The sequence below is a fragment of the Strix aluco genome, chromosome 7 (genome assembly GCF_031877795.1).
Source record: "Strix aluco isolate bStrAlu1 chromosome 7, bStrAlu1.hap1, whole genome shotgun sequence".
In the NCBI taxonomy this organism is placed as follows: domain Eukaryota; kingdom Metazoa; phylum Chordata; class Aves; order Strigiformes; family Strigidae; genus Strix; species Strix aluco.
This window is the reverse complement of record NC_133937.1, coordinates 24,376,212-24,398,222: the sequence shown is the minus strand read 5'-3', so window position 1 is coordinate 24,398,222 and position 22,011 is coordinate 24,376,212. Positions and strand designations below refer to the sequence as shown.

The 22,011-nt window shown below is 35.8% G+C and overlaps 1 protein-coding gene across 4 annotated transcripts in view; it reads right to left on the bottom strand.

Moving 5' to 3' along the window:
• DNTT (DNA nucleotidylexotransferase) overlaps positions 1-22,011 on the bottom strand; it is a 127,846-nt gene that overhangs the window by 69,808 nt on the left and 36,027 nt on the right. For 3 of the 4 annotated variants that reach the window (XM_074831004.1, XM_074831000.1, XM_074831001.1), the window contains 5 exons: positions 21,609-21,734; positions 10,195-10,365; positions 8,885-8,956; positions 5,757-5,880; positions 4,280-4,412 (listed from right to left, as the gene is read on the bottom strand). In XM_074831004.1, coding sequence (XP_074687105.1) covers positions 4,280-4,412; positions 5,757-5,880; positions 8,885-8,956; positions 10,195-10,365; positions 21,609-21,734 — 626 coding nt within the window. The remainder of the gene's footprint in view (positions 1-4,279; positions 4,413-5,756; positions 5,881-8,884; positions 8,957-10,194; positions 10,366-21,608; positions 21,735-22,011) is intronic. The other variant, XM_074831003.1, reaches the window with a different exon arrangement.

Sequence of the window (22,011 nt, the reverse complement as noted above, 5' to 3'; positions counted from 1 at the left end):
CTCTCATTTAAAAGTGATAACATACATTAGCCTAAACTACACTCATGCCTTGGATATAGTTGAGACAAACACAGTACTAATCAGGGATGTCACACACTAAAATAAAGTTTCTTTTCTTCCCATCTCAGGGCCTCTCTTTAACTCAGTATTGAAAGGGAAACTTCACCCTCAGTGGCTTTTGTAACTTGTAATATGAGGTGCTATTCCCCACCTCAGAATTTGTCTCATTAACTTTAACAAGAAAACAATCTTAAATCTCAGCCATTCAAAATAAGAGAGGCTGGGCACTGAAAATAATGCCATGCCAATTCCTGATTCAAATAGACTGCACAGCAAATTCAGCCTTTCTGATAACATTGTCCATGGTATGCTTTATATTGCATTATCAGCATCTTCTATCCTTCCTTCTCTACAGTCAAGCTGATAGGCCTCACTAGATAGACAATGAAATGCATTCCACACCGTATGGGTGCCGTTTATTTATTTCATAACTACAATTGTTCTACTTCTGTATTTCCACGCATTTCAGTGTTGTAAGGTCTGTTTTAAAAATGACCCAGATAAGTGTCAGAAAAAGATTAAAACAAAAAGGAAAAAAACCTCCTAGCCTCTCATACAAAACTATACCAACTGAAACTCAAGGAGTATGTTTTACAGGTGGTTAGCTAAGGGCTTCAGTAGGGAAGTAACAAAGGACAAAGTCTTCCAGACTTCATTAATTTATTCATTTCTGCTCCAGAATGATTTCAAATTAGGGAGATACTGAATGGTTGCCATCAAAACCCTTTATTTCAGTTACTTTTAAGTCTTTATATTCATTTATGGATAGCTGAAAAGAGATTTGCCTTCAACCAAATGTAGTATTATTGTCACTTCCATCCAAAAACACAAGGAAAGCACTTCTGATTAAAGATGTTTTATGAGCTATTGTTTTGTGAAGACAGGAAGAAAGATGAAAGAATTGGAAGGAAAAGGCATCAAGGAAGTAGCAGACACTGAAGTCTGCTTCAGTAATATAACTCTTGAGAAGAGGTAGAAGAAAGAATTTGGGGGCTAAACTGAAACTACAGAATATTAGAGCAAAAGAGAAAAGAAATTGTATGTAACTGGTCAATTTTCATGTCTTACTCTAACAATTTGTAGGTCTGATATTTTGATTAAACCACATAGGTCCAAAGTAGTAATTTGATTTTCACTTCCTGTCTACAGCCTTTTTTTCCCTGTGAATCTTCCACCATTCTGAATTAGGAATACACAAACCGTAGTCTCCAGTGCTACATAATCTGCAAACGGATAACTACTGGCTTAATCCTGCAATCCTGCTTCCTTGACACAAGCAGTGATCAGTGTCCCAACACAGTCTCCAGACTATCAGTCAAACCTGTGCTCAAAATATCCTTGCCTCTTCTCTTCAAGACTTCATCATTTTCACTGTCCATTGTCCATCCTCCTCTGTTATCCTGTTGCTTTCAAACACAACTGCCAGCCAAGTCTGTTCCTGCACTTGTGCTTGCAATTTGACTGATGCCCTGATGCTTTTGTACTTCACATAGTGGCTTCTCTTGTGTTTGCTCTTAATCCTTTGAACTGCTCCTTCATTTATACCTGAAACATGGTTCATCTACCACCATCCATGATTACAGCTTCTATAAACACCAACTGGCATTAAGACTAGTACAAGAAGCAATACAGAAGACTAAAGGTGAAAGCATCAAATCAAAACAAAGAAAAGTCCATGAACAAGTTTGCTGGGGCTTCAAAAAAAGCTATCATTTACTTGAATTTATTCTATGCTTTCTAATTTTGATTAAAAGAAATACAGCAATATCTGATTTGATGAATTTCCAGGAATCTAATGGAAAAGGTCTAGTAACTCATTAAATATATTCAGCCATGTGTTTGCTTGATGGGTTTGGGAAAAATAATGTAACTTTCTTGTAGTTCATCTCCACCCTATCAAATCTCCATGACTGTAGATCGCTCATGGAAGTTCTGTTCCTTGTAATTCATCCAGTTCTCCTGCATAGTAAGTAAGATTTATGAGACTCCTGACTTCCAACTCTCCAGTCAAATCTGGAGGAACACAATCATCTTCCAAGTTATGAAACAAACATAAAAAACAAGACAAATCTGGGTCCTGGGGAATTAATATATTATTCAAAGCAGTCGTGAGCTACTTTTTCTCTTATTTTAGTAGTATGAGGGAATCAAGTCAAGTTGTTTAATAAAATTTGCTTACTTCTTTTATTAAAATATTTACATAATGACGAAAGAAAGAAATAATAATTTGTTAATCGAAAACTGTGAGCTAGTGAGCTTACACATACTTCATGCTTATGAATACTGCCACTGTATGAGACAAAGAAGAACAGATGTAGTCAAGTCTATTGCAGTTCAGAATTAAAATATAGGTGCCTAATAAAGGTACCTCAATCCATTTAATCAAGTTTTCTACAAATCCTACGCTGCAGTATTTGTTTTCCATGGGATGGTAAAATATCATTTAGGACTGACATTTTGAAACTTAGTTGTTTTAATATATTCTCTGTATATTTAAAGGCACATAATTAATATACAGGATTAATCACTGAAGGCATCATTAGATACTTAAATAATTTTTTTTCTGGCTTGACATACCCATTTAGAGACACAAAAGCTTCTTAATAAAAAAGAGAATGGCTAACTCTCATATCCTCCTGAAATAATAAGCAAAACAATGGGCTTAAATTTGATGTGAGAGATACAAACTTTGCAAACAGCTATGCTGCCAACAAAGCTCACAAATACATCATATCAGAAGAAACTGGGAATTTTCAGTGTGATAACAGTTTTATCCCTGCAACTCTCTGACCCATCTAGACAAGTGTTAATCAGTTATATCCAAGTTACTAACAACACAAGGTTCCTGACTGCTTTGCATCAGTGGGAAGAGATTGCCACCACATGCCTCTTAAACAAGGACTCACGGAATGATGACATTTGAAGTTTTGAGTATAAAATTTTATCTTGTTCTTATACCTCTGGTCAGGGTTCATACTTGAGACTAATGCTTCTTATTGACCACGCTGTGTTATAAAAATTTTGCAGCTGCTGGCTCAAACATTCTTACAATAAATATGGGATGTATTATAAATATCATCAGGTGGCACAAAGGTGATGAAATACATTCATCACAATCACTGTGCATGTATATAGAAATTACAACTCATATAACGTCTTAATTTAGCTCCAGAGTGAGTCTATGCAGGCCTATCTAGGCTGACAATAATAAATCACAGAAGTGATACATTAATTATTAACATTCTTCTGTCTTTTGCTTTCATACCAGTTTCAGTTGCATCAGTGATAGAACTGTGCGTTCTGAGTTCTAGAATACTTTAAGTATTTTTGAAAGATATTTTATATTAAAAATATAGTCAAAGTTTTACAAAGTAATAGATTAAGCAGCAAGAGATTTAAGGTGCAGACTAAGGGTTTTTTTAGTTTATGAGCATAATATGTACTACAAGTAGTGACATGACAGGGGACTGAGTACAGAGCAAGGAACCTGATAATCCTGAAGACTATTCCCAGTCTCAGTTCTTTGCCGTGTGGCCTTAGGAAAGCTCTCAAGTAAGTGCTCAAAGAATGAATTGTGAATGTCTTGAGCAACAGTTTCAGATTTGGTTTTACAGAGCAAGACCAAAAGCTTTAGGAAAAAAAATCACCCAAGGAAGAAATTCTGAGATCACCCTATCCATACCAGGGGTTAGTTTATATTCAGTTTAGTCAGTGCTTTATATTCAGTTCAGTCAGTGTTTACTGCAAAGTATACTTCTAACACTACAAACTCTGCCTTAGCACATTTCAATCTCATGTGACCAAGTTCTCCCCCCCCCCCCCCAAAAAAAAAAAAAAAAAAGAAACCACCAAGATTGCCTTAAAGCTATTGGATCTTTCTTTCAAGCATGGCCTTACAATAGTCTCAGCCTTGGGAATTCAGATCCACTAAAAGAGAAAAAAAAATATGCTCAAGAAGTAGAGTATGGAATCTAAACATCATTTTTCCAGAAAGCTATTCTTAGATAGATTTTGTTCTGACAAACCAACCATCTATAGTAATAAAACACAAGAACCTGGGAATGTCATAGGATTGCTCTCCTGTTTGAAAAAGAAAACAACCACTGAAAACAAACTCTGATACTTTCCCACTAAGCTTCTTTGATTTTTTCAAGACACAAAGATCATTTTCTGTGTACCTGAATAAAACAGCCAAGTGACCTCATTTGTTTTCACTCACCTCCTGAAACCACCAGTTATGGTAACTAAAGCATCTGGTAGAAATGTACACACAGTATTCTTGACAATCAAGCTTACTGCATCCGCTTCTGCCTTAGATACACAGCTAACAAGGTCCTCATAGTAAAGAAACCCTGGAAATCAAAGGCAAAGAAGTGTCCATCATTCTGTGGAATTATCAAAATAAATCTACATAGCGCTACATAAGCCCCATGTGAAATAGCCACCTCTCACCAAGAAGTTAAACCACACAACTTGTACCATGGACAAGGGAACCCTATCTAATGGCAAGAATTAAGAAATATTCAATCTTGAACCTGAAACTATAGGTTTGTTTCAGGACATGTTGTGGGAAGAAATGTATTTAGATTCAGCCTCCTCAGGAGTCTTTTCCTTCCTCCCCACCATTCCTGGAGTCAGCCTCCTCCCTTGGGTGTGGGGGATCAAAGGCAAGAGACAGCCTCTTCTTTCCCTCATCTTTGTCCTTAAAGTTTATATATATTTTTGTCATTATAATTGGTTATCAATTGTAATAGCAGTTACAATCCTGACATAGCAGTCAGGATAATTGCTCCACTTGCAGAGAACCTGAATATTTATAAATTACTTTGACTTCCCTACCAGCTCCCATCAACAGCATTTCTGGACGTACTGCTTTAAAAGCTGATCATCCCGAAATGATGGGGTTCTACCCAAGTACAGGGCTCAGAGGTACGTGAAATATCCCAGCTCTCTTTGTGTCTGATCACAGAGTTTGTATCAAAAGAGCCCAGTCCTGCAGCTTCCTTCACATTTGTATATGATATAAAAAAGAAAAAAGAACAAAGGAGCATGAATGTGGGCAAGCTGATCCAAGGGATTCTGAGGTGATGTAAAACACATGGGTTTAATGCAAAAATGAAGTTACATTATTTTAATGTCATGTTACATAATCTCCTTAATGTAACTGATAACTTTGTTTAGATAAGTTCCTTTATTTAGGGAAATGGCACACACACACAAATATCTACAGGAAAGCAACATTCATTTGACCATGTTTAACACTTTAAAGTTAAGACATGCTAGGATTATGGAAGTAATTTTACAAGTACTTTACTGCAAATCTTGATTTATCACTAAAATAGGGCTTCCCTGAGGGAGACAGATCACCTCTGAAAAGTAGCTCTGGTCTTTCCTAATGTTGTAATTTTTTCACCTGTGCAATAATGACCCATTAATAGTTTTATGTAAAAGAGCAGATTTCACTGGCTATCTGTGTAAGCAATTAAAAAAAAAACCACATATTCATATGTTTTGAATGAGACCATTTTTAATTAGGAGCACTGTTAGTCCAAATATTATTTTAACCTGATAATTTAATATTCACAAGACACTGCACCAAGAAAATGATGTATAAATGAACTTTGTCACCTCCTCTGATCCTGTTACCAAGTTCTCAGAGCACTGAAACACAAGTTTTTATAAGGCTTTCACCTTACCTGCTTTCTGCATTTTTGACAACTTCAGGGTCTTGTCAGCTTTCACCTCTTCCAGAGTTCGTAAACCCATTCTGTACCATTTCTCAGATGTCTTCACTCCCACTCCAAAGACTGAAGTAAATTGCTAAGGTCAGCAGAAGAACACACATTTCAGTGTTGTTTTCTAAAGGAGCAGTGAATTAACAATAAGTAGGTAACAACGAGGTTTCACAAGGACAATACTGGGCAGAGTTTATCTTACATTGAAGATAATTAAAAGAGTAACACAAACATACAGCTTCAGCTTCCCTTCTTTTCATAGTTACATTGAATAGACAATTGTTTGTATACATGGATAGTTCTCATTAAAATGAAATCTAAACAATAACACAGTAGTAGCCCCAGGATCTTTATGTGATTTACCTAAAGGTACACTTTCAATCAAGGTTTGAAATAAGAATAGTAGTCTTTATTTTTACTGCATTTCTTAATAGAAATGCAAACAATAATGTTAAGCAGCTGGATTCCCTTACACTGACCTCACAGCATAAGAGATGTTTCAAGACTACCTTCTTAATTTGACTGACATTACAATTTTTTATTACAGGCACTACCAGCTCCCAGCTGTACACATGATGTTGGTGTTGCAGCACTCCTGAGAGATGGGGTCGGTGGGAACCCTGTGGCTCTTGAAATTCTGCATGGAGGGCAATGGGTCTCAATGGTGCATGGAAACAGATGGTAAGTACATAAAGACAACTGACCTATTCTTATACTGCATTCTATAAGACACATACATTTGGAGGTCATGCCCAATACTGTTTTCCAAAATGGGATTCAATTTTAAGTACAAACATTAATTTTTGTTTGCTTGCATATTCTAAACACTCTAACAATTCTTCAGTCCTCACGTGAGCCAAGCTAAATTCCTATACATCTTATTTGGAGTACAGATTTCACTATTTTGCCCACTGGTTAAAAAAAAAAAGACCAAATCTACCAGTCTCTGAAGTTTTAGTATGGTTATATTCCATTTATTCCAAAGTAATTTTGTACACTAACTTATTCCCTGAGACAGGATGTAAAGCAAAAATGTCACAGTTGTAAGCATTATTCAGTGGATCAATATCTCAGATGAACAGTGACATGAAAGCAAGAGGGAAAACTTTCATGCTTGCCCAAAAGCACGTTCTTTATGTTCAGTTTGTCAATACTGAAGCTCTCAATAGTTTCTTTGTACTTTTATAGAATTCAATGAGTAGCTGTGTAAGACACGAATAACTGCTGTTTTCCATTGAATCTACAACCTCTGAATTCCAACCATGCTAGCTTTATTTTGTGTTTTTCTAAAGATATTAATTCCTTAGAAATAATTAAGACAGAGAAAAAAAGGAAAAAAAAATCTTTGATAATATTAAATAGGCATTACCCTACATTTTGTATAAAATGGATGAAATTACCTATTATTGTCAGAATCATGGATGTTTATGAAAGAACGTGATTTTTTAAAATATTTAGATTGTTATCCTTTAGTGCTTTTGCTAGTGCTAAAAGATTTTCAAATGAGTCTATTAGTGGCTTTAGAACAATTCCAAGAGACTTAATTAATATTGGGATACAGAACTAAAGAAAATAGATTCTATGCCACTGTCCAAATTTTTAGGAAAAAAACCCACATTTTTTTCTTTCCCTACTAAGATCCATTATTATTCAGTATTCAATTTAGAGACCTTCAAGAGTGCAGCGTGAGTAGCAGGTAGCCCATTTCTTCAACTGCGTATGCAAACATTGCTCTTTCTCAGCTGGTGAAAGTGAAGTATATAAACTTGTTCTCTGCAGCATCCATTTCAATTAAGAGGCAAACTGACCATGTCATCCACATACCCTACATCTAAAACACAGATTGTATAATTTATTTCAGCTGTTTGATAACTGTGGCCCTGACACCAGTGGCGATCTTTTAAATCATGATGAGTGATTTGCAGCAGTTACCAGAACCATGCTAAACAGTAAAATTTAGGAATTCATTAATACTGGGGGGGGATTTTTGGCTTTCTTAGAAACACATAAAAAATTATTGGGAAAAGTGGCTACAGGCAATTCAGCCAAAATGCTGAGACTCTGCTCAGCTAACAAGAGAGCCACAGAAGTTTGTTTTAATTTGGCATGTGAAACAAGGCATAAAGCGTATTTGAGATAATCTGTCCCCTGATAGGTTTTATTCTAATCTCCAAGAAATGTTCTTAAACCCTAAAACATAAGATTTAATGGCTGATCCTCAATCTTTATTACCATTAATAAGCAACTCTGGTTCCTGAATCCTGCTGTACATGTGAATCTACATCTCTTCTCTGAGTATTGCTACAGATGGCATCAACAGCTACCACTGAACATCCTTTCATACTTGCATTACGGGTCAGAAAGAATGGAAGAGCCTTTCAGTAGCTGAAGTAAAAAGTGAGTAATGCAGGGGAGAATTAAACAGTCCCATTCCTTTTACTATCTGATTTATATTTTTCTGAAGACACAAATGGGGTATTTTTAGAGATTGAAACTGCAGATAAAATTGAAAAAATATTTTTCCAGTATATATTTTTCCAGTGGAGAATTCACTGCAGTATGCAGTATTTATGTGTTTTATATTTCCTGTAACTATGAAGAAGTGTGGCTATGACTCTGAACCTACAATCTGCCTAACAAAGAAATGTCTCCAGTACTCTTCCTTCTGCCTCACATGAAAGAGACTTAAAATAGATCTGAGTCATCTTCACCTGGTATTTTCTTAATACCAGAATAAGATGGTGTAGTGTTATAATGATAATCAACTGAGAAAAAAAACCCAAAACAAAACATCAGGTTAAATTTACAGGAAAGACTGTGCATTACATTAGTTTTCAGGTAAAAGAAATTGTTTAGTTCAAGCTTAAGAGCAACTGTGTACACATTACATTAGTTAGAAAGGTAACTGATTTCACCATTATTGCTTATTCTATCACAGTTTCTCTCCCTTTCTCTTTAAGAGCTTTCTTTCTTTATACTTTATATTGGATGTTTCTTTATAATAAAATTGATGGTTATGTCTAAGATCTACTAAACAGAAGAAAATATATGTAATTTTAAACAACAGCAACAAACCTCAAAAGATTTACCTTAAATGATTTGTATCGTTCATCATTTAACACTTCTTTAGCTCTAGAACTCTCTCCCTCTTCAATAATCTCCTAAACAACGAAAAACATTACTTTTTTTAAAAAATAAATCAAGATTATAGTAAGATTTAGTAGAATAATCTAAAAGAAAGTCTTATCCACCTGTAAAGACATAAAGAGCATCCTTAGCTAGCATATTGTTTTATTCCGTTAGGATCAAATTCTGCAATCCTTTTTGAGACAGAAAGTTACTGAAGGATGAAGGAGAAACTGGAACCACAGAATAAATTTCACAGTACTTATTTACTCATAAATTTACTCAAGGATGAAGTAAAAACTGGGACCATGGAATATATTTCACAGTACTGATTTACTTATAAATTCACAGCCAGAAAGCAGTTATTTATCATAAGCTATCAATGAGTTGTCCTGAAAATTAGATTTCATTATTTGGTTGAGTTTACTTCTCTTGAAAATAAGAGCATTATAAGAACACATATATTTTTTTCTTGAGCATACAGTTCCTTCAATCTTTCTGATAAAAACTAACAAACAAAAAAAGCCCCACCAATAAAATCCAAAAAATCATCTTATTTTCTGTGGGATCATAACTGAACTCCCAGACCCCAGACAGTAGGCACAAAGAGCACTTCAGAGGCTGCATTCTTAACTGGTTGAATGAGGCAAACAAGGAGCCAGAGTGAATCACAACACTCAGCAATGACCTCTCCAGACAGCTGAGATCTCCCGATCAGGTGCCTGCTCGAAGAACAGCACCTGAGATGTGGGGTCCTGAAAAGGCTAAGAAAAATGCAGGGAATACACAAAGCTCCAGTAAGAATGTAAAGTTCATCCATCACCTAGGTAAAAGGTTCTGCTATAACTCATAGCAAGGTAGGATTTAACATTAAAGTACTAAAATATTTACCAGTTTTGCAAAAATAGTATTTCTAATAAAGCATTCAGGTGAGCAAAGTGATGTTGCCAAGGGCAGAAGTCACATGAAAAAAACTATTAAAAGTTAACCTGTCACATCCAAATCAGAATGAGCCTTTAAAAATTACATACAAAGATGATACTTCATTACTTACTAATTTGTATTTATCCATTAATTACCTTTATTCCTAAGGGCAGAGGTTCCACGATGGAACTCTATGTTACTACGAAAGGTTTCCAGAAATCACTGCATTCTTAGTAACAAGTCAATACAGAAGGTTGTGTAAATACATACAGATATCAATGCTGCACTGTGACCTCTAAAAGTAGATCTGTAAAAGAATCAATTGGCAGATAATTCAGAGGTACGTTACCTCAATGACATCTCTGGCTCGGTCTCCCATGCAGGGCAATCCTTGTATATCTTTCATTCTAGTTACTGGAAATGGAAGAGATTTCAGCACAGAAGCTGCTCTCAGAAATTCCAGGCAGAATATTTCATTTTCTTTGAACTCATAATTTTCAGCCATTATCTCAAAGGCATCCTAGGGAGGGGGGAGGGGAGATGTGTAAAAAAAAGTTAAAGGCTAATAAAAGCTTAAATTATGCAGTATACTCCTTAGAAAGGTTACTTTTTATGCTAATTCAAGAATGATTTCTTTATACTAGGGTGAAAATACAGAGTTCATTAAAAAAAAAAGCATCATTTTCTAACCACTTGAAATTTTCCAGGTATCATAAAAACTGTATTTTAGAGGCAAATGTGGGAAAAGATTCTGATCTGTAGCAAAGTCAAACTTTAAAATCTTTTGTCTGAAAAGCTTTCCCTATTCTGTGCAGATGTAATAAATCAATGTGAAATAGCAACATAATTTTTAGAATTGTGAGCTAACAAAAGCAATCTAGCAGATCAGTACATGACATCTTCATTTTCAGACACAACCAAACAGGAGTCTGTGGCAATACTGGAAACCACCACCTTCTTTTTGAATTTGTAGCCATGCTTCTATTTAGTAATTTAAGAAACAAAGTCACTTTTTTCTCATTTTTCAGATGTATGACCTAGCAAAGAGAAAAATATTTTCTTTATGGTTCTTCAGCTATCTATGGCTTGGTTTATTTGACACTGCACTCATAAGTACATGGAGATTGCCAGTACAATTTTTTTTAAGTATCTATATGTCATTTATGCAGCTTTAGAGTCTCCCTCCCTCCCAGAATATATATATATATGTATCTTAATAGCAGCAATTTTTAGAAATTAAATGCAGTGAACAGATCACAGAGTGGTGGTGAAGTAGGTTTTTTTGGTTTCCCACTGTAGAATACTGTATTTTGGGAGAGAACAAATGCTGCAAAAAAAGTTTGTGAATAACCTAAGACAAGAACTTATGAAGGCTTGCAGCTGATTAGCAGCTGGAAATCTGAGTTCTTAACAAAACCTTGCACAAAACCTCAAAAAGTTTCAAGACTGCAAAATTAAGTGGTTTCTTCAGCAATGTTTAAAAGCGTACCATTTCCAGAAGAGACTTTCACTGTTCAAAATATTTATCTAAAATGCATCCACACCTGGCTGTTAGGGATGCTCTTGTGTATCATTCAAATGGCACAGGGCAGGCTAGGTACGGACCATAAACAAGGCAGCCTTGCAAAGCTCCTGCACTGCCTCGTGTCCTGCACTCCTGCCAGAGGCCCCATTTCTTATTCTTCAGGCAGCCTCTAAAGAGCAGCTAACAGATCCTGGCCTTGAAAGCGCCATGTGTCCCACTATATCAGTTGCTGCATAGCCTTCCTGTTTTCCAGCTTACTACTGTTTCTTCTTTGACCCACCAGGCATTACAAAATAACAAAGCAGCGGCTGCCAGTGTGCATTTGTCTGCAATTATCACTTCACTGAGTGATAGTCCAAGTGTCTGTTCAGAAATGTTTTTGGAATAAGGATGAGTATCACCCTGTGATACAGATATCGACAGCAAATGGCTTACTAGCACCATGACTGCAGTGGATAGTAGGAAGGAATAAGATTAAACAGATTTTTCCTGCCCCCAGTGTTTATGGGATCACTATTCATATTTAGGCTCAGACTTGATTTCATTTGTAATTAAATGTATCGTTACATAGTTTAATGAAAAATAATTTCAGATTTTGCTCTGATTTTTATCTTAGCATTAATGTGCTTTATATCAGAAGATAAAGGCAAGTAAAAACCAGCAGGCCTTGCATATCGTAAATGCTACATGTGTAATATTTCCAGGTGAACTGGAGTCAGTTCCAAGCCCACTAATTGTCATGACAGCAAATTCAGAGTAGTCATCCCTTTATTACATCCATGGAATTGAGAACAGCATCTGTCACCCTCCATTGAAGGAATACAGCCTGATTTAAGCAACAACAACAAAAAGATTTTGCTTGAGGTAAAATCATTTAGATCATTAAAATAGAACAACTTCTTAAGATTAAATGTAACTTTCACAATGAATGTAGATTATTTGCATATTACATTTCGTTTGGTCAGTTCTAGAAAACTGAACCATCTGATGTGTTGTTCTGATTACAAATATTTTAGTCTCATTGAAGTAAAATGAAGGTTTTAATTGAAATCTTCAAGAAAATGTTGTCTCCACTGACAATAGGATTTGCAAAACTGTCCTCTTAACAAATCAAAAATATGAGATCTTAAGTGATTTGATGGTATCTCCTCAGAAGAAATAGGTACCTTAGCTGAACAGAACCATTTTACACTTTCTTTTTTTTTCTGTGCTACCATGTTAAGTGTATGAAAATAATTAATTAGGGCTTGCTACAGAGAATTTGCTTTGTTCTGTATCACCAGTATAACTTCACTCCTTGATCTCTGTAAGGATCAGTCACCTGTTGTCTGTCTCACTGGAAGAATCCTCCCCCTTAGCTGCATATTTATTTATCAGCTACCCTGCTCAGTAAGTGCTGTGCAATTCAATTCTCATAAAATTTCATGAAAGACCTCTTAAGATAGAGAGCTTTTTAGCAAGAGGCTTGATCTGGAAATTTCTACCAGTGCTTATATTCAGCTAGTCCTTGGGTATAAGGAATCAAAGGGAGGGGGAGAACGCTCCTTTGAGGGAAAACAAAACAAAACCAAACAATTCTGTTACAAAAATAGTGCACAAAACCTTAGCTTCCTTACAACTGTCATTAAAGCTCTTGCAGTGGCTAATTGTTGGATTTATTCAACTGCTATTCTTTTTTCATTTTTCCACATTTAATATCTTTATTTGCTTGACAAATTGTTGTATTTAATTACATATTTTTGGTTAAAGAGGTACACATTATAGTTCCCATTTAGAAAGAAAACTAATGCAGAAAAAAAGGGAAACTACCAATTTGAGGTCACAAGCAGCATGGATTAATCCCAGTTTGCATATGGAACAAACACAGCATACACAGTACTGCAAATCAAATGGGGAATATGTATTTTACAAGTGGGATGATAGGAGTCAGATGTTTCCTCTGCTGTGGGGTTTTTTTGATATTCTCTCAAGTTCTTATTCTTTTTACTCTTTATTGGCATCAAAGATTCTTTCCTTCTATGCAATAAAAGACGCTAATTCTTGCTTTAAGAGAGGTTTACAGTCACAAAATTATTATTACTTTTGCTTTCTTCTTCTCCTTTTACAGTCTGTGCACATGAATACTCAAGAAAGCAGTGTTTGGCAAGAAATTTCTTACTCCGGATAACACTATCAGAATTAATCGTGGAGCAGAACCAAAAAGATATAGTTGTCACCTTCTTGTTAAAATAGTCTATACAGTCAAATACATAGACAGAAAACAGTTTTCCTAAGTACCTGCTAAGCAGTATGTAATAAAGACAGAGATTGGCAAAGTCATCCTCTTGATTAGGAAGCTCAGAGAGTCTAGCAATGTTTTTTCTCACTCCCAACAGGCGGCCTCTCACATGCGCATTTAAATAGATGTATTCTACACTGATAAATGTGTCTGCATATACCAGTACCACTGCTGTTTTAGAGGGGTATTAGCCCTTTTCTACTAGTGGGAGGGCACTTTTCAGAGAAGCTATGTTACCACCATTATTGTAAAAGACAATCACATGTAGCATTTTACTCAGAGGCTGTTGACAGTCAATAAGAAAATATAATCAAAGCATTTTTATCATTCTAGTTTGCATTTTTTAGTGTTTTTCTGCCTTTGCAAAGCTCATTAAGCTGTTTTAAATAAACAATTAAATAGTATTGAATATTCATTATTCCCTGTACAAAACATTGCCTGCAAATGCTGCAGTTAATTACAGATCTGTCTTTTTACATAAAACTGCTTTTGACATTCTTTTTGATAAAATCTTTCTGCTTTAAAACAAGGAAGCAACTGATTTCCAAGTGGGGTTGCTGTCTATTGAATATTATACTCCATATTGAATAATATTCCAGAGGGGAAAATCACATGAAACTCCTATATTAGCTGAGAAAAAGCTTGCAATCTATTAGATCTCTGGTGAAATCTACTTCCAGTGATATAAAAAGAAAAAGTTACTGACCCCTCATTTATTCTAATCTTCGTATTTCTTACATCAAGCACCTTGCCACCTTTTTATCAATCAGATCAAAACCCAGACTGCCCGTTTAAAAGGTACTAGTTTAACAGTAAACTAAATTTCTAGAGATTTCCAACACTTGGGATTTTCATAATCTCTGGGATATTCTGCAGGGGCTGTTTTAATTAAATGTGAAAGATAGCTGGGCTATATTTCAGCTCTTCAGTTATTGCAAATTTTCCATCTGTGTCTGAAATTGTGGAATGTATGTTGGTGAAACGGGCTATTGAAAAATTTGGTGATGGAATGGACTTCCAGATCCCAGGGGATCAGATACAAAAATACACAAAGATTTTATTGAATTATGTTAAAAATAAGGAAGAGGTACCGACAGATATTTTGCAGCTCATTTAATATCTGGTATTCAAGACCTAGTAAGATAAGGTATCATTAACAAAGCAATGTTACCAGTAAGCATCTTGCAAATGTAAAAATGCACACTAAAGTACAATAAATGCTAAAAATCATAAGACGGAAATCAACACAAAGAACAAGATTCTCAACTAATATCTGAGAACAATTTTTGGAATAATCAATAATGCTATGCTGGTTTACGCTTTCTGAACAGCTACCCCAGTAACTTTCAACATGAATATCAGAGTACATGAGTCCACTCACATTCAGAAAATCAAAAGAAGCTAATGGTCCCATGCTATACTTCATACTATCCTGCTCGTTTCAACAAGATTGTCAAAGCAGTTCCTTTTCCTACTTACAAAAGTTTTGTTTTCCTACTTACAAAATAATCTTTAATAACTTCAGTTTAAGACTCTGCGAGAACAGATATCACCAATATTATACTATCAAGAATATATTCTAAATCTGATCTGTTTTGTAAAGAAAGCATTACAGCTTCATGGATAGGGCAGTTGTCTTATTCCCATGCCTACACCCACTGTTCCTTTGCTGTGTGACCTTGGAAAGCTGTTCAGACCTCCCTGCCATTGTTTTCCTTGTTATCTTTCATTTGCTGTCTATTAGGGCTATGAACTCTCTAGGGCTTGAATTGTCTTTTACAATGTGTTTGTACAGCATCTCTTTAAAAAAAAAGCCTCTATCTTACTTGAGTCTGCAAATGCTACTGCATAATTAAAAATAATAACATACTATTGTACAGGTGAACTTAATCCACTGAAGAGCTAAATAGCAAAGCATGGTAAACAACAAAAAATTCCTACATGATACCTGGCTGAAGGACTATTATACTCAGAACAGCAATTTGAGTTAAATTGCTTTTCCTCTCAATCACTGTTTTCTACTTGAAGTTTATTTAGTAAGTCATAAATCCAAAGGGTGGGCCCTAGTTCTCATCACATTGCTGTTGCCAGTGTTTGGTGTCCATTGAAAAGTCAAAGTGATTTTAAAGAGATTCAGAATGAACCATCTATTCAAATAATTTTCTTCTCGCTTTCCCCAGTGTAAATCCTAATTTCATGTGTCAGTGGGAAGAGGCACAGGGCATGTGAATACCTTTTGTATCCACAGAGAGAGAAAATAAATGCTTTCAGGTGCTTATTTCAAGGAGAATTAAGCAATTGGAACCAACCTGTAGTGTCAATTAAAGTGATTCCAAATAAATAAAATTATCCATTTTTATTCAACGTGATATTTTAAGTTTTATTTTTGGTATCTGAACTGAAAAGCCCAATACTTGCACAGGTCCAAAGATTTTATCACATCATCTCACATCAGCTGGAGAAACAAAGGAGCTGAGAGAATGAGAATAACAGTAATAGCATAATGTGCACGATCTCGGGGTCCTTGTATACACGCTGTCATTAGAAATAAATATCTCTTAGCTCCAGCTGCTCCTCATATTAGCCAATAATAATAGGTTCATTTCTTACAACAGAAGAATGGTACTGATGTGAAGTTTCATATTTTTCCACATAATGTGAAAGAAAACAAGACAATTGTGAGAAAAGATTTGCTGACAGAGCACAAAAATGCAGTTACAGTGTCAACTGCATAACACTGTCCTAGATAAAAACACACAGTGTAATAAGAAACATAAAATGCTAAATGAATACTACATGTATTAATATGGTCAAGAAAGTAGTATAGACTTGATGTACACATACAAATTTGGGTTGCCAAAAAGTGCAAGTGTATTTATATTCTGTCTGTATTTTAGCGACCACCCTACCACTTACCTTAAAAATGAGCTATTTCCTACTTTGACCAAACCACCAGTTCATTTTGGGCAGGTATACACTTCACATAGATTTACAAAATTTGCAATTTTGAAGTACTGTCTGGAGAATTTTTACTGAAGTAAGCTATGTCATAAGACAGTACATGTTATTAAGAGTATGCATTCAGTCAGTGGTTTTCTACCTATAGAGCTCCCAAGTTCATTATAAAATTAAAGCTGACGTTCCCCTGAGGTTTGTTTTAAAATGGAATAATAATAAATGCTTGAGCCACTGGCATAACTGATACATATTTCTGTAGGTAAAAAAGAACAGCAAATAAAAAAGGGATTTTTTTTTTTTTCTCTCTAACGGAGTGGAAAGGAAACTAGGCATCTTTCCCATGCTAAACATCCACATTCTCATTACCATGAGTAACAGCCAAAACAGAGTAACATTCAGTAGCATTAGCAATAAGCCTCAGAATCACAGAACCATTTGCCTCTGACTTAATTAGTTTCTTCTGTATGAATTAAATTGTATTTTCCTCACAGAAGAATGTCTTTCTGAATTTTATTGCAGTCTGGTATTAATATTCAAATCCAACAACCCCTCTCGGGCACAGCAGAATGACTCCATTTATTTTAGCACATGAAAACACAATGCAGCCCCCAAGTGTATATTTTCAGTGGGAGAGGGGGAGGACGGCTAGCTATTTACAAATGAGCCAGAGAATAATATTGTAATATTATATGCCATAATAACATTAATGTTTAAGACAAATATAAAGGAAACATGCTAAGGTACAGCCTTCAGTGAAATGATTTGCCTTTTTGTTTTGCATCTTTACCCATCTGAACAGCTACAGTTCACCTGTAGAGTCAGGGCTATGCATTCAGTGCATTCCTGAATCATCCAAAGCAGTAAAGCCCATGGCAGTGGTTCCAAATCTGCATACCATGAGGCCACAGTACATGATGCACAGTGACCCAAAGACTACATGAGGCCCCACAAGTCTGAAGCAGTTGCATTTCCCCTCCATGAACTGCAGCGCAATGCCACTGTCTCCTCCTTGGTATGCAATCTGACATACTTGGTCTATTCTTCACACAACAGGCTCTGCTACTACTCAACAGCTCATAAAAAAATAAATTGGGTAGGATTTGCCCTATACTGAATATAGTCATGAAACCTTCACATCTGCAGAGTCTTTGCCAACCCTTCTGTAGCTTCTTCTGTGATGTAAAACTGATTTGGTGCACCTTTCTGTAAGTTATTTTCTGGCTGTTACAATAGAAAGGAAACATGGGACAGTTGAACACAGAAATTGCATCTAGTGTGTTAAACCACCACATTGTCCTCATGAGCTCTTGTCAAATATCTCTGCTATTTGGTTTTAATAAGTGGTCTTTCATGGTAAAATATACACAGAACAGGACTCAAGATTAAAAACCGATCACTAATTACCAATTTCTCCAGAAATCATCTCCAAAAGCATCTGAATCAGCATATTCAAAGCCTCATTGTATGCGCATTTTTGGCTATTAGCGACCGTTTTTCTGCTCTTCTGAAGAGACTAAAAGATGTCAGACGTAACTTCTACTCAGACACAGCTACTGTTCATTTTAAAGATGAATTTGATACAGTGTATCAGGGCAAAGTCCAGTAAAAGGATGAATTCATAAATTCATCCAAGAATACATAAGCAAACAATAACTTTGTGCCCCTGTTAGAGGTAAGGTCAGAAACTATTATTTTCAAGCTAACCAAAGAAAACAGAAAATCTGTAAGAAAAAGGAACCCTGGTCCACAGAATAAAGTTGTTATAACAAAATACTATCATCAACACATAATTCAAGATGGTTTGGACCTAATTTTCAGGATATACGGCATTGAGCCAGGGAAAAATCTGTCATTTAATGGTTGGCTGCCCACAGCATGCACAAGTGAATTATACCAGTGCTTCAGTGCATTTGCTAAGTGCTCGCACTGAAAAATCTGTTGAAACACTTTTATTTGAGAATGTGAATTACAGGTTTAATACAAGACCAACAAAACAACAGCAAAACTGAGAATCAGGCTCCTGTGACATTAGGCAGACTACCCTTGGCAGACCTCCAGGAAAGAGGCCAGCTCTTGCAGTCCATAAACACCCAAGCTTTCAGCTGTCATTGAAAGCTTTGGTTGCGAGGAAAAGGAGCAACAGCCCTACGGCTGTTACATTATGTATTGGGTCTGGCTGAGATGGAGTTAATTTTCCCCACAGCAGCCCTCATAGCACTGTGCTTTTTATCGGTAGCTAGAAAGGTGTTGGTAACACACCAGTGTTTTGGCTGCTGCTGAGCAGTGCTGGCACAGCATCAAGGCTGTCTCTCCAACATTCCCCCTCACCAGTAGGCTGGGGGGGGCAAGATCTTGGGAGGGGACATAGCTAGGACAGCTGACCCAAACGGACCAAAGGGATATTCCATACCATATGACATCTGCTCAATAAAAGCTAAGAGAAAGGACGAGGGCGGGGGAAGCATTCATTATTACAACATTTGTCTTCCGGAGCAACCGCTATGCGTACTGAAGCCCTACTTCCTGGGAAGTGGTTGGACATTGTCTTCTGATGGGAAGTAGAGAATAAATCTTTTGTTTTCCTTCGCTTCTGCACACAGCCTTTGCTTTTATTAAACTGCCTTTATCTTGACCCATGAGATTTTTTTCCATTTTATTTTCTCCCCCCGCTGTCCTGCTGAGGAATGGAGTGATAGAGCAGCTTGGTGGGCATCTGGCATCCAGCCAAGGTCAACCCACCACACGTTACAACTGTCAAGATGCAGATGCTAGACAGACTCACGCACGTTATCAACTTGCCCAGTACCACTGCCAGAAATAAAATACATCATGAACTCAGAACAGTTACTCTCAAAGTACAAGGATGAAAAACTGCCACCTTTGTCACCATGAAACCTAATTTCTACCCAGACTCAGAAATGTTTGATATATAGGATAACAGAAGGGAGTCTCAGTGCTTCAGTCATCAAACTGTCTTGCTTCTAATGTGTTCAGCTAAATTCATTTATCAAATACAAGTTGTACTTTGACATTAAGACTGCTGCAATGATAAACCTGGAAGTAATTTAGGGACTGCCTCTCTGTGAAACACAGGTATAACAGAAACCAGTCAATGAATATGTTGCTACTAGCATAGTTTTCATTTGAACTGAATCTTGGACTAAATTCAGGATTTTAACAGCTAGAAGACTAACTATATATTCACTAGACTTATAGTACTCAGTCTCTGAAAATGGAAAAATACTGTGTGAATTTACAAATAAATATATTAGATTTGTCAAAAATTTTAATGGTACCTTTAAAAATTATTTTTAAAGGGAACTACCTCATTCTAGACCTTTTTGTGCTCAAAATGTTAGTGATAATTAAAAATCAACAACTTCGTGCCTTCTAGGAGTAGCCATTGTACTTTGCCATTATCCATCAAAACTACTTTTAACTTTCTACCTTCAGAATGACTGACAAAATGTCCTACTATATAAAATTCAACAAAGCGCCAGACTCCCATATTCCACTGTTTTCAGGAAGTGTAGAACTAAGGCAATTCCAAGAAGGCCAGCATTTTACAGAATCTTTGGGTCAATCCATATTTGGCCTGACATCTTACCCTGCAGCAGCATGTATTTGATATTTGTAAACAGTGAAAAAGAATGACTGCTTTCAAGAGGCTAAATGTTAACATTCACAGTCTTGTTTTCTAGCAGGAGGTGGGGCATGGTAGCCGTTTCAAAAGAAGCAGTTTTGGGAATGTTGGAATCATTGGGGTTGGAAGGGACCTCAGGAGGTTTCTAGTCCAACCTCAGGCTCAAAACTCAATTCCCATTAGGTTGCTCAAAAAGGGAAAATTTTTTAAATAAGCAAACAGTTTAACCTACTTGAGTACCATAAACGTTATTATATAATTAGTATAATTTATTATTATTTCAAAGCATCATTACAAGGCAAAATTTAGATTGTTTAATTTTTAACTGTGCATTCCCAGATCAAGACATTTCAGAGTTGCTCCTAGGTTTATCTTTAGTTCTGAATTCCCAGAGGTTTTAGTATTTACCTTGTAAATATTTTTATTCCCAAATTACTGGTATCTGTTGTTATTCTTTTTATACAAATCTTACAAATAATATTTACTTGAAAGATTTGTGTGTATTTATAGACACACAAAGTAAAAGCATAAAAATTATAAATAACAAAATAAATAATAAAACTTTAGGAAGATGAGGAGGTGCTTCATGTTATAGTTGAAACATATGAATGTAACTATGCCAGATTTATTCAGGCTATACTACATTAGAGTCTCTGTGTCAAATGTTTCCTGTTGAATAGTTCTCACTGAGTATCCAGAGCCAGCCAAGATGAGCCATTAGGCACAGTAACTTAGGAATTTAGACCGGATGACTCGGGCTTTTCATACCCACTGAACAGTGTCATGTTATGACCATTAAATAGGATATATGACAGTCTCTAAGATTCCTATTTAACTAGAAAATTTGAGGGGTTTTTTCTGTCATGTTAATTACATTGATCATGCAATCTGTTTTCATAACTAAGCAGTTGTGTAAATCTGCAGCTTACAGCCACACTTTTAAGAACCAACACCTAGCAAAAGAGAAGGTAGCACAGCAATGGTGAAGTACCTTGGACTGACCTAAACCAAACTTTTGCTTATCATTTCTTCCTACTTGTCAAATAAGACTGTGATGAAAGGCTAAAAGACATTTTCAGAACATTATTCTATCATTTGTTTTAAAAATTCATGTGTTTACAAGCTATTAATGTATTTAAAGATCCACTGTGTTAAGCTTTCAGCAATACTTAAAGGATGCAATTAAGCTTGTACTCAATTTTAAGTATGACAGATTTATAACTTTTAAAAATTATTATAATTGTGCTGCCTGTTTAACTCATGAATTTCTTGAGAGTGCCATAGGAAATACTGCTGCAAGTACTGTATTAATTATTTTACTTATGCTAGGTTTTTTTCCATGGATATAGTAAGTATTACCGTGAACTTCTTGTTGTAGTTATTTAAAGTTGTCTTCCTTTGACACGAATACTGAGATACTTTACTTGCAATAAATGATGGCACTTCTGGTTCAGGTGTATTCAAAGGAGGAGCTTGATCTTGTACCTAACAAGAAAAAAAAAAGGGGGGGAGGGAGAAGGGTTGGTGAAGCAACTGTCAAATAGTTTAAAATACCAAAAATACACTCCATGAGCCCAAAATAGGTATGTTTAAAGAGGAGGTAAGAGAATAATAATGGTCCTACCATCTTCCTAGGAAAAACATTTAATTTTACATTGGCTGAACTGACAATACCAGTTTATCTGGTGATTACTGGGATTTTCCATTTTCGGCAGTACGTTCTTGCAGGGAGTTTTCAATGGCACTGTCATTTAAAAAAGTC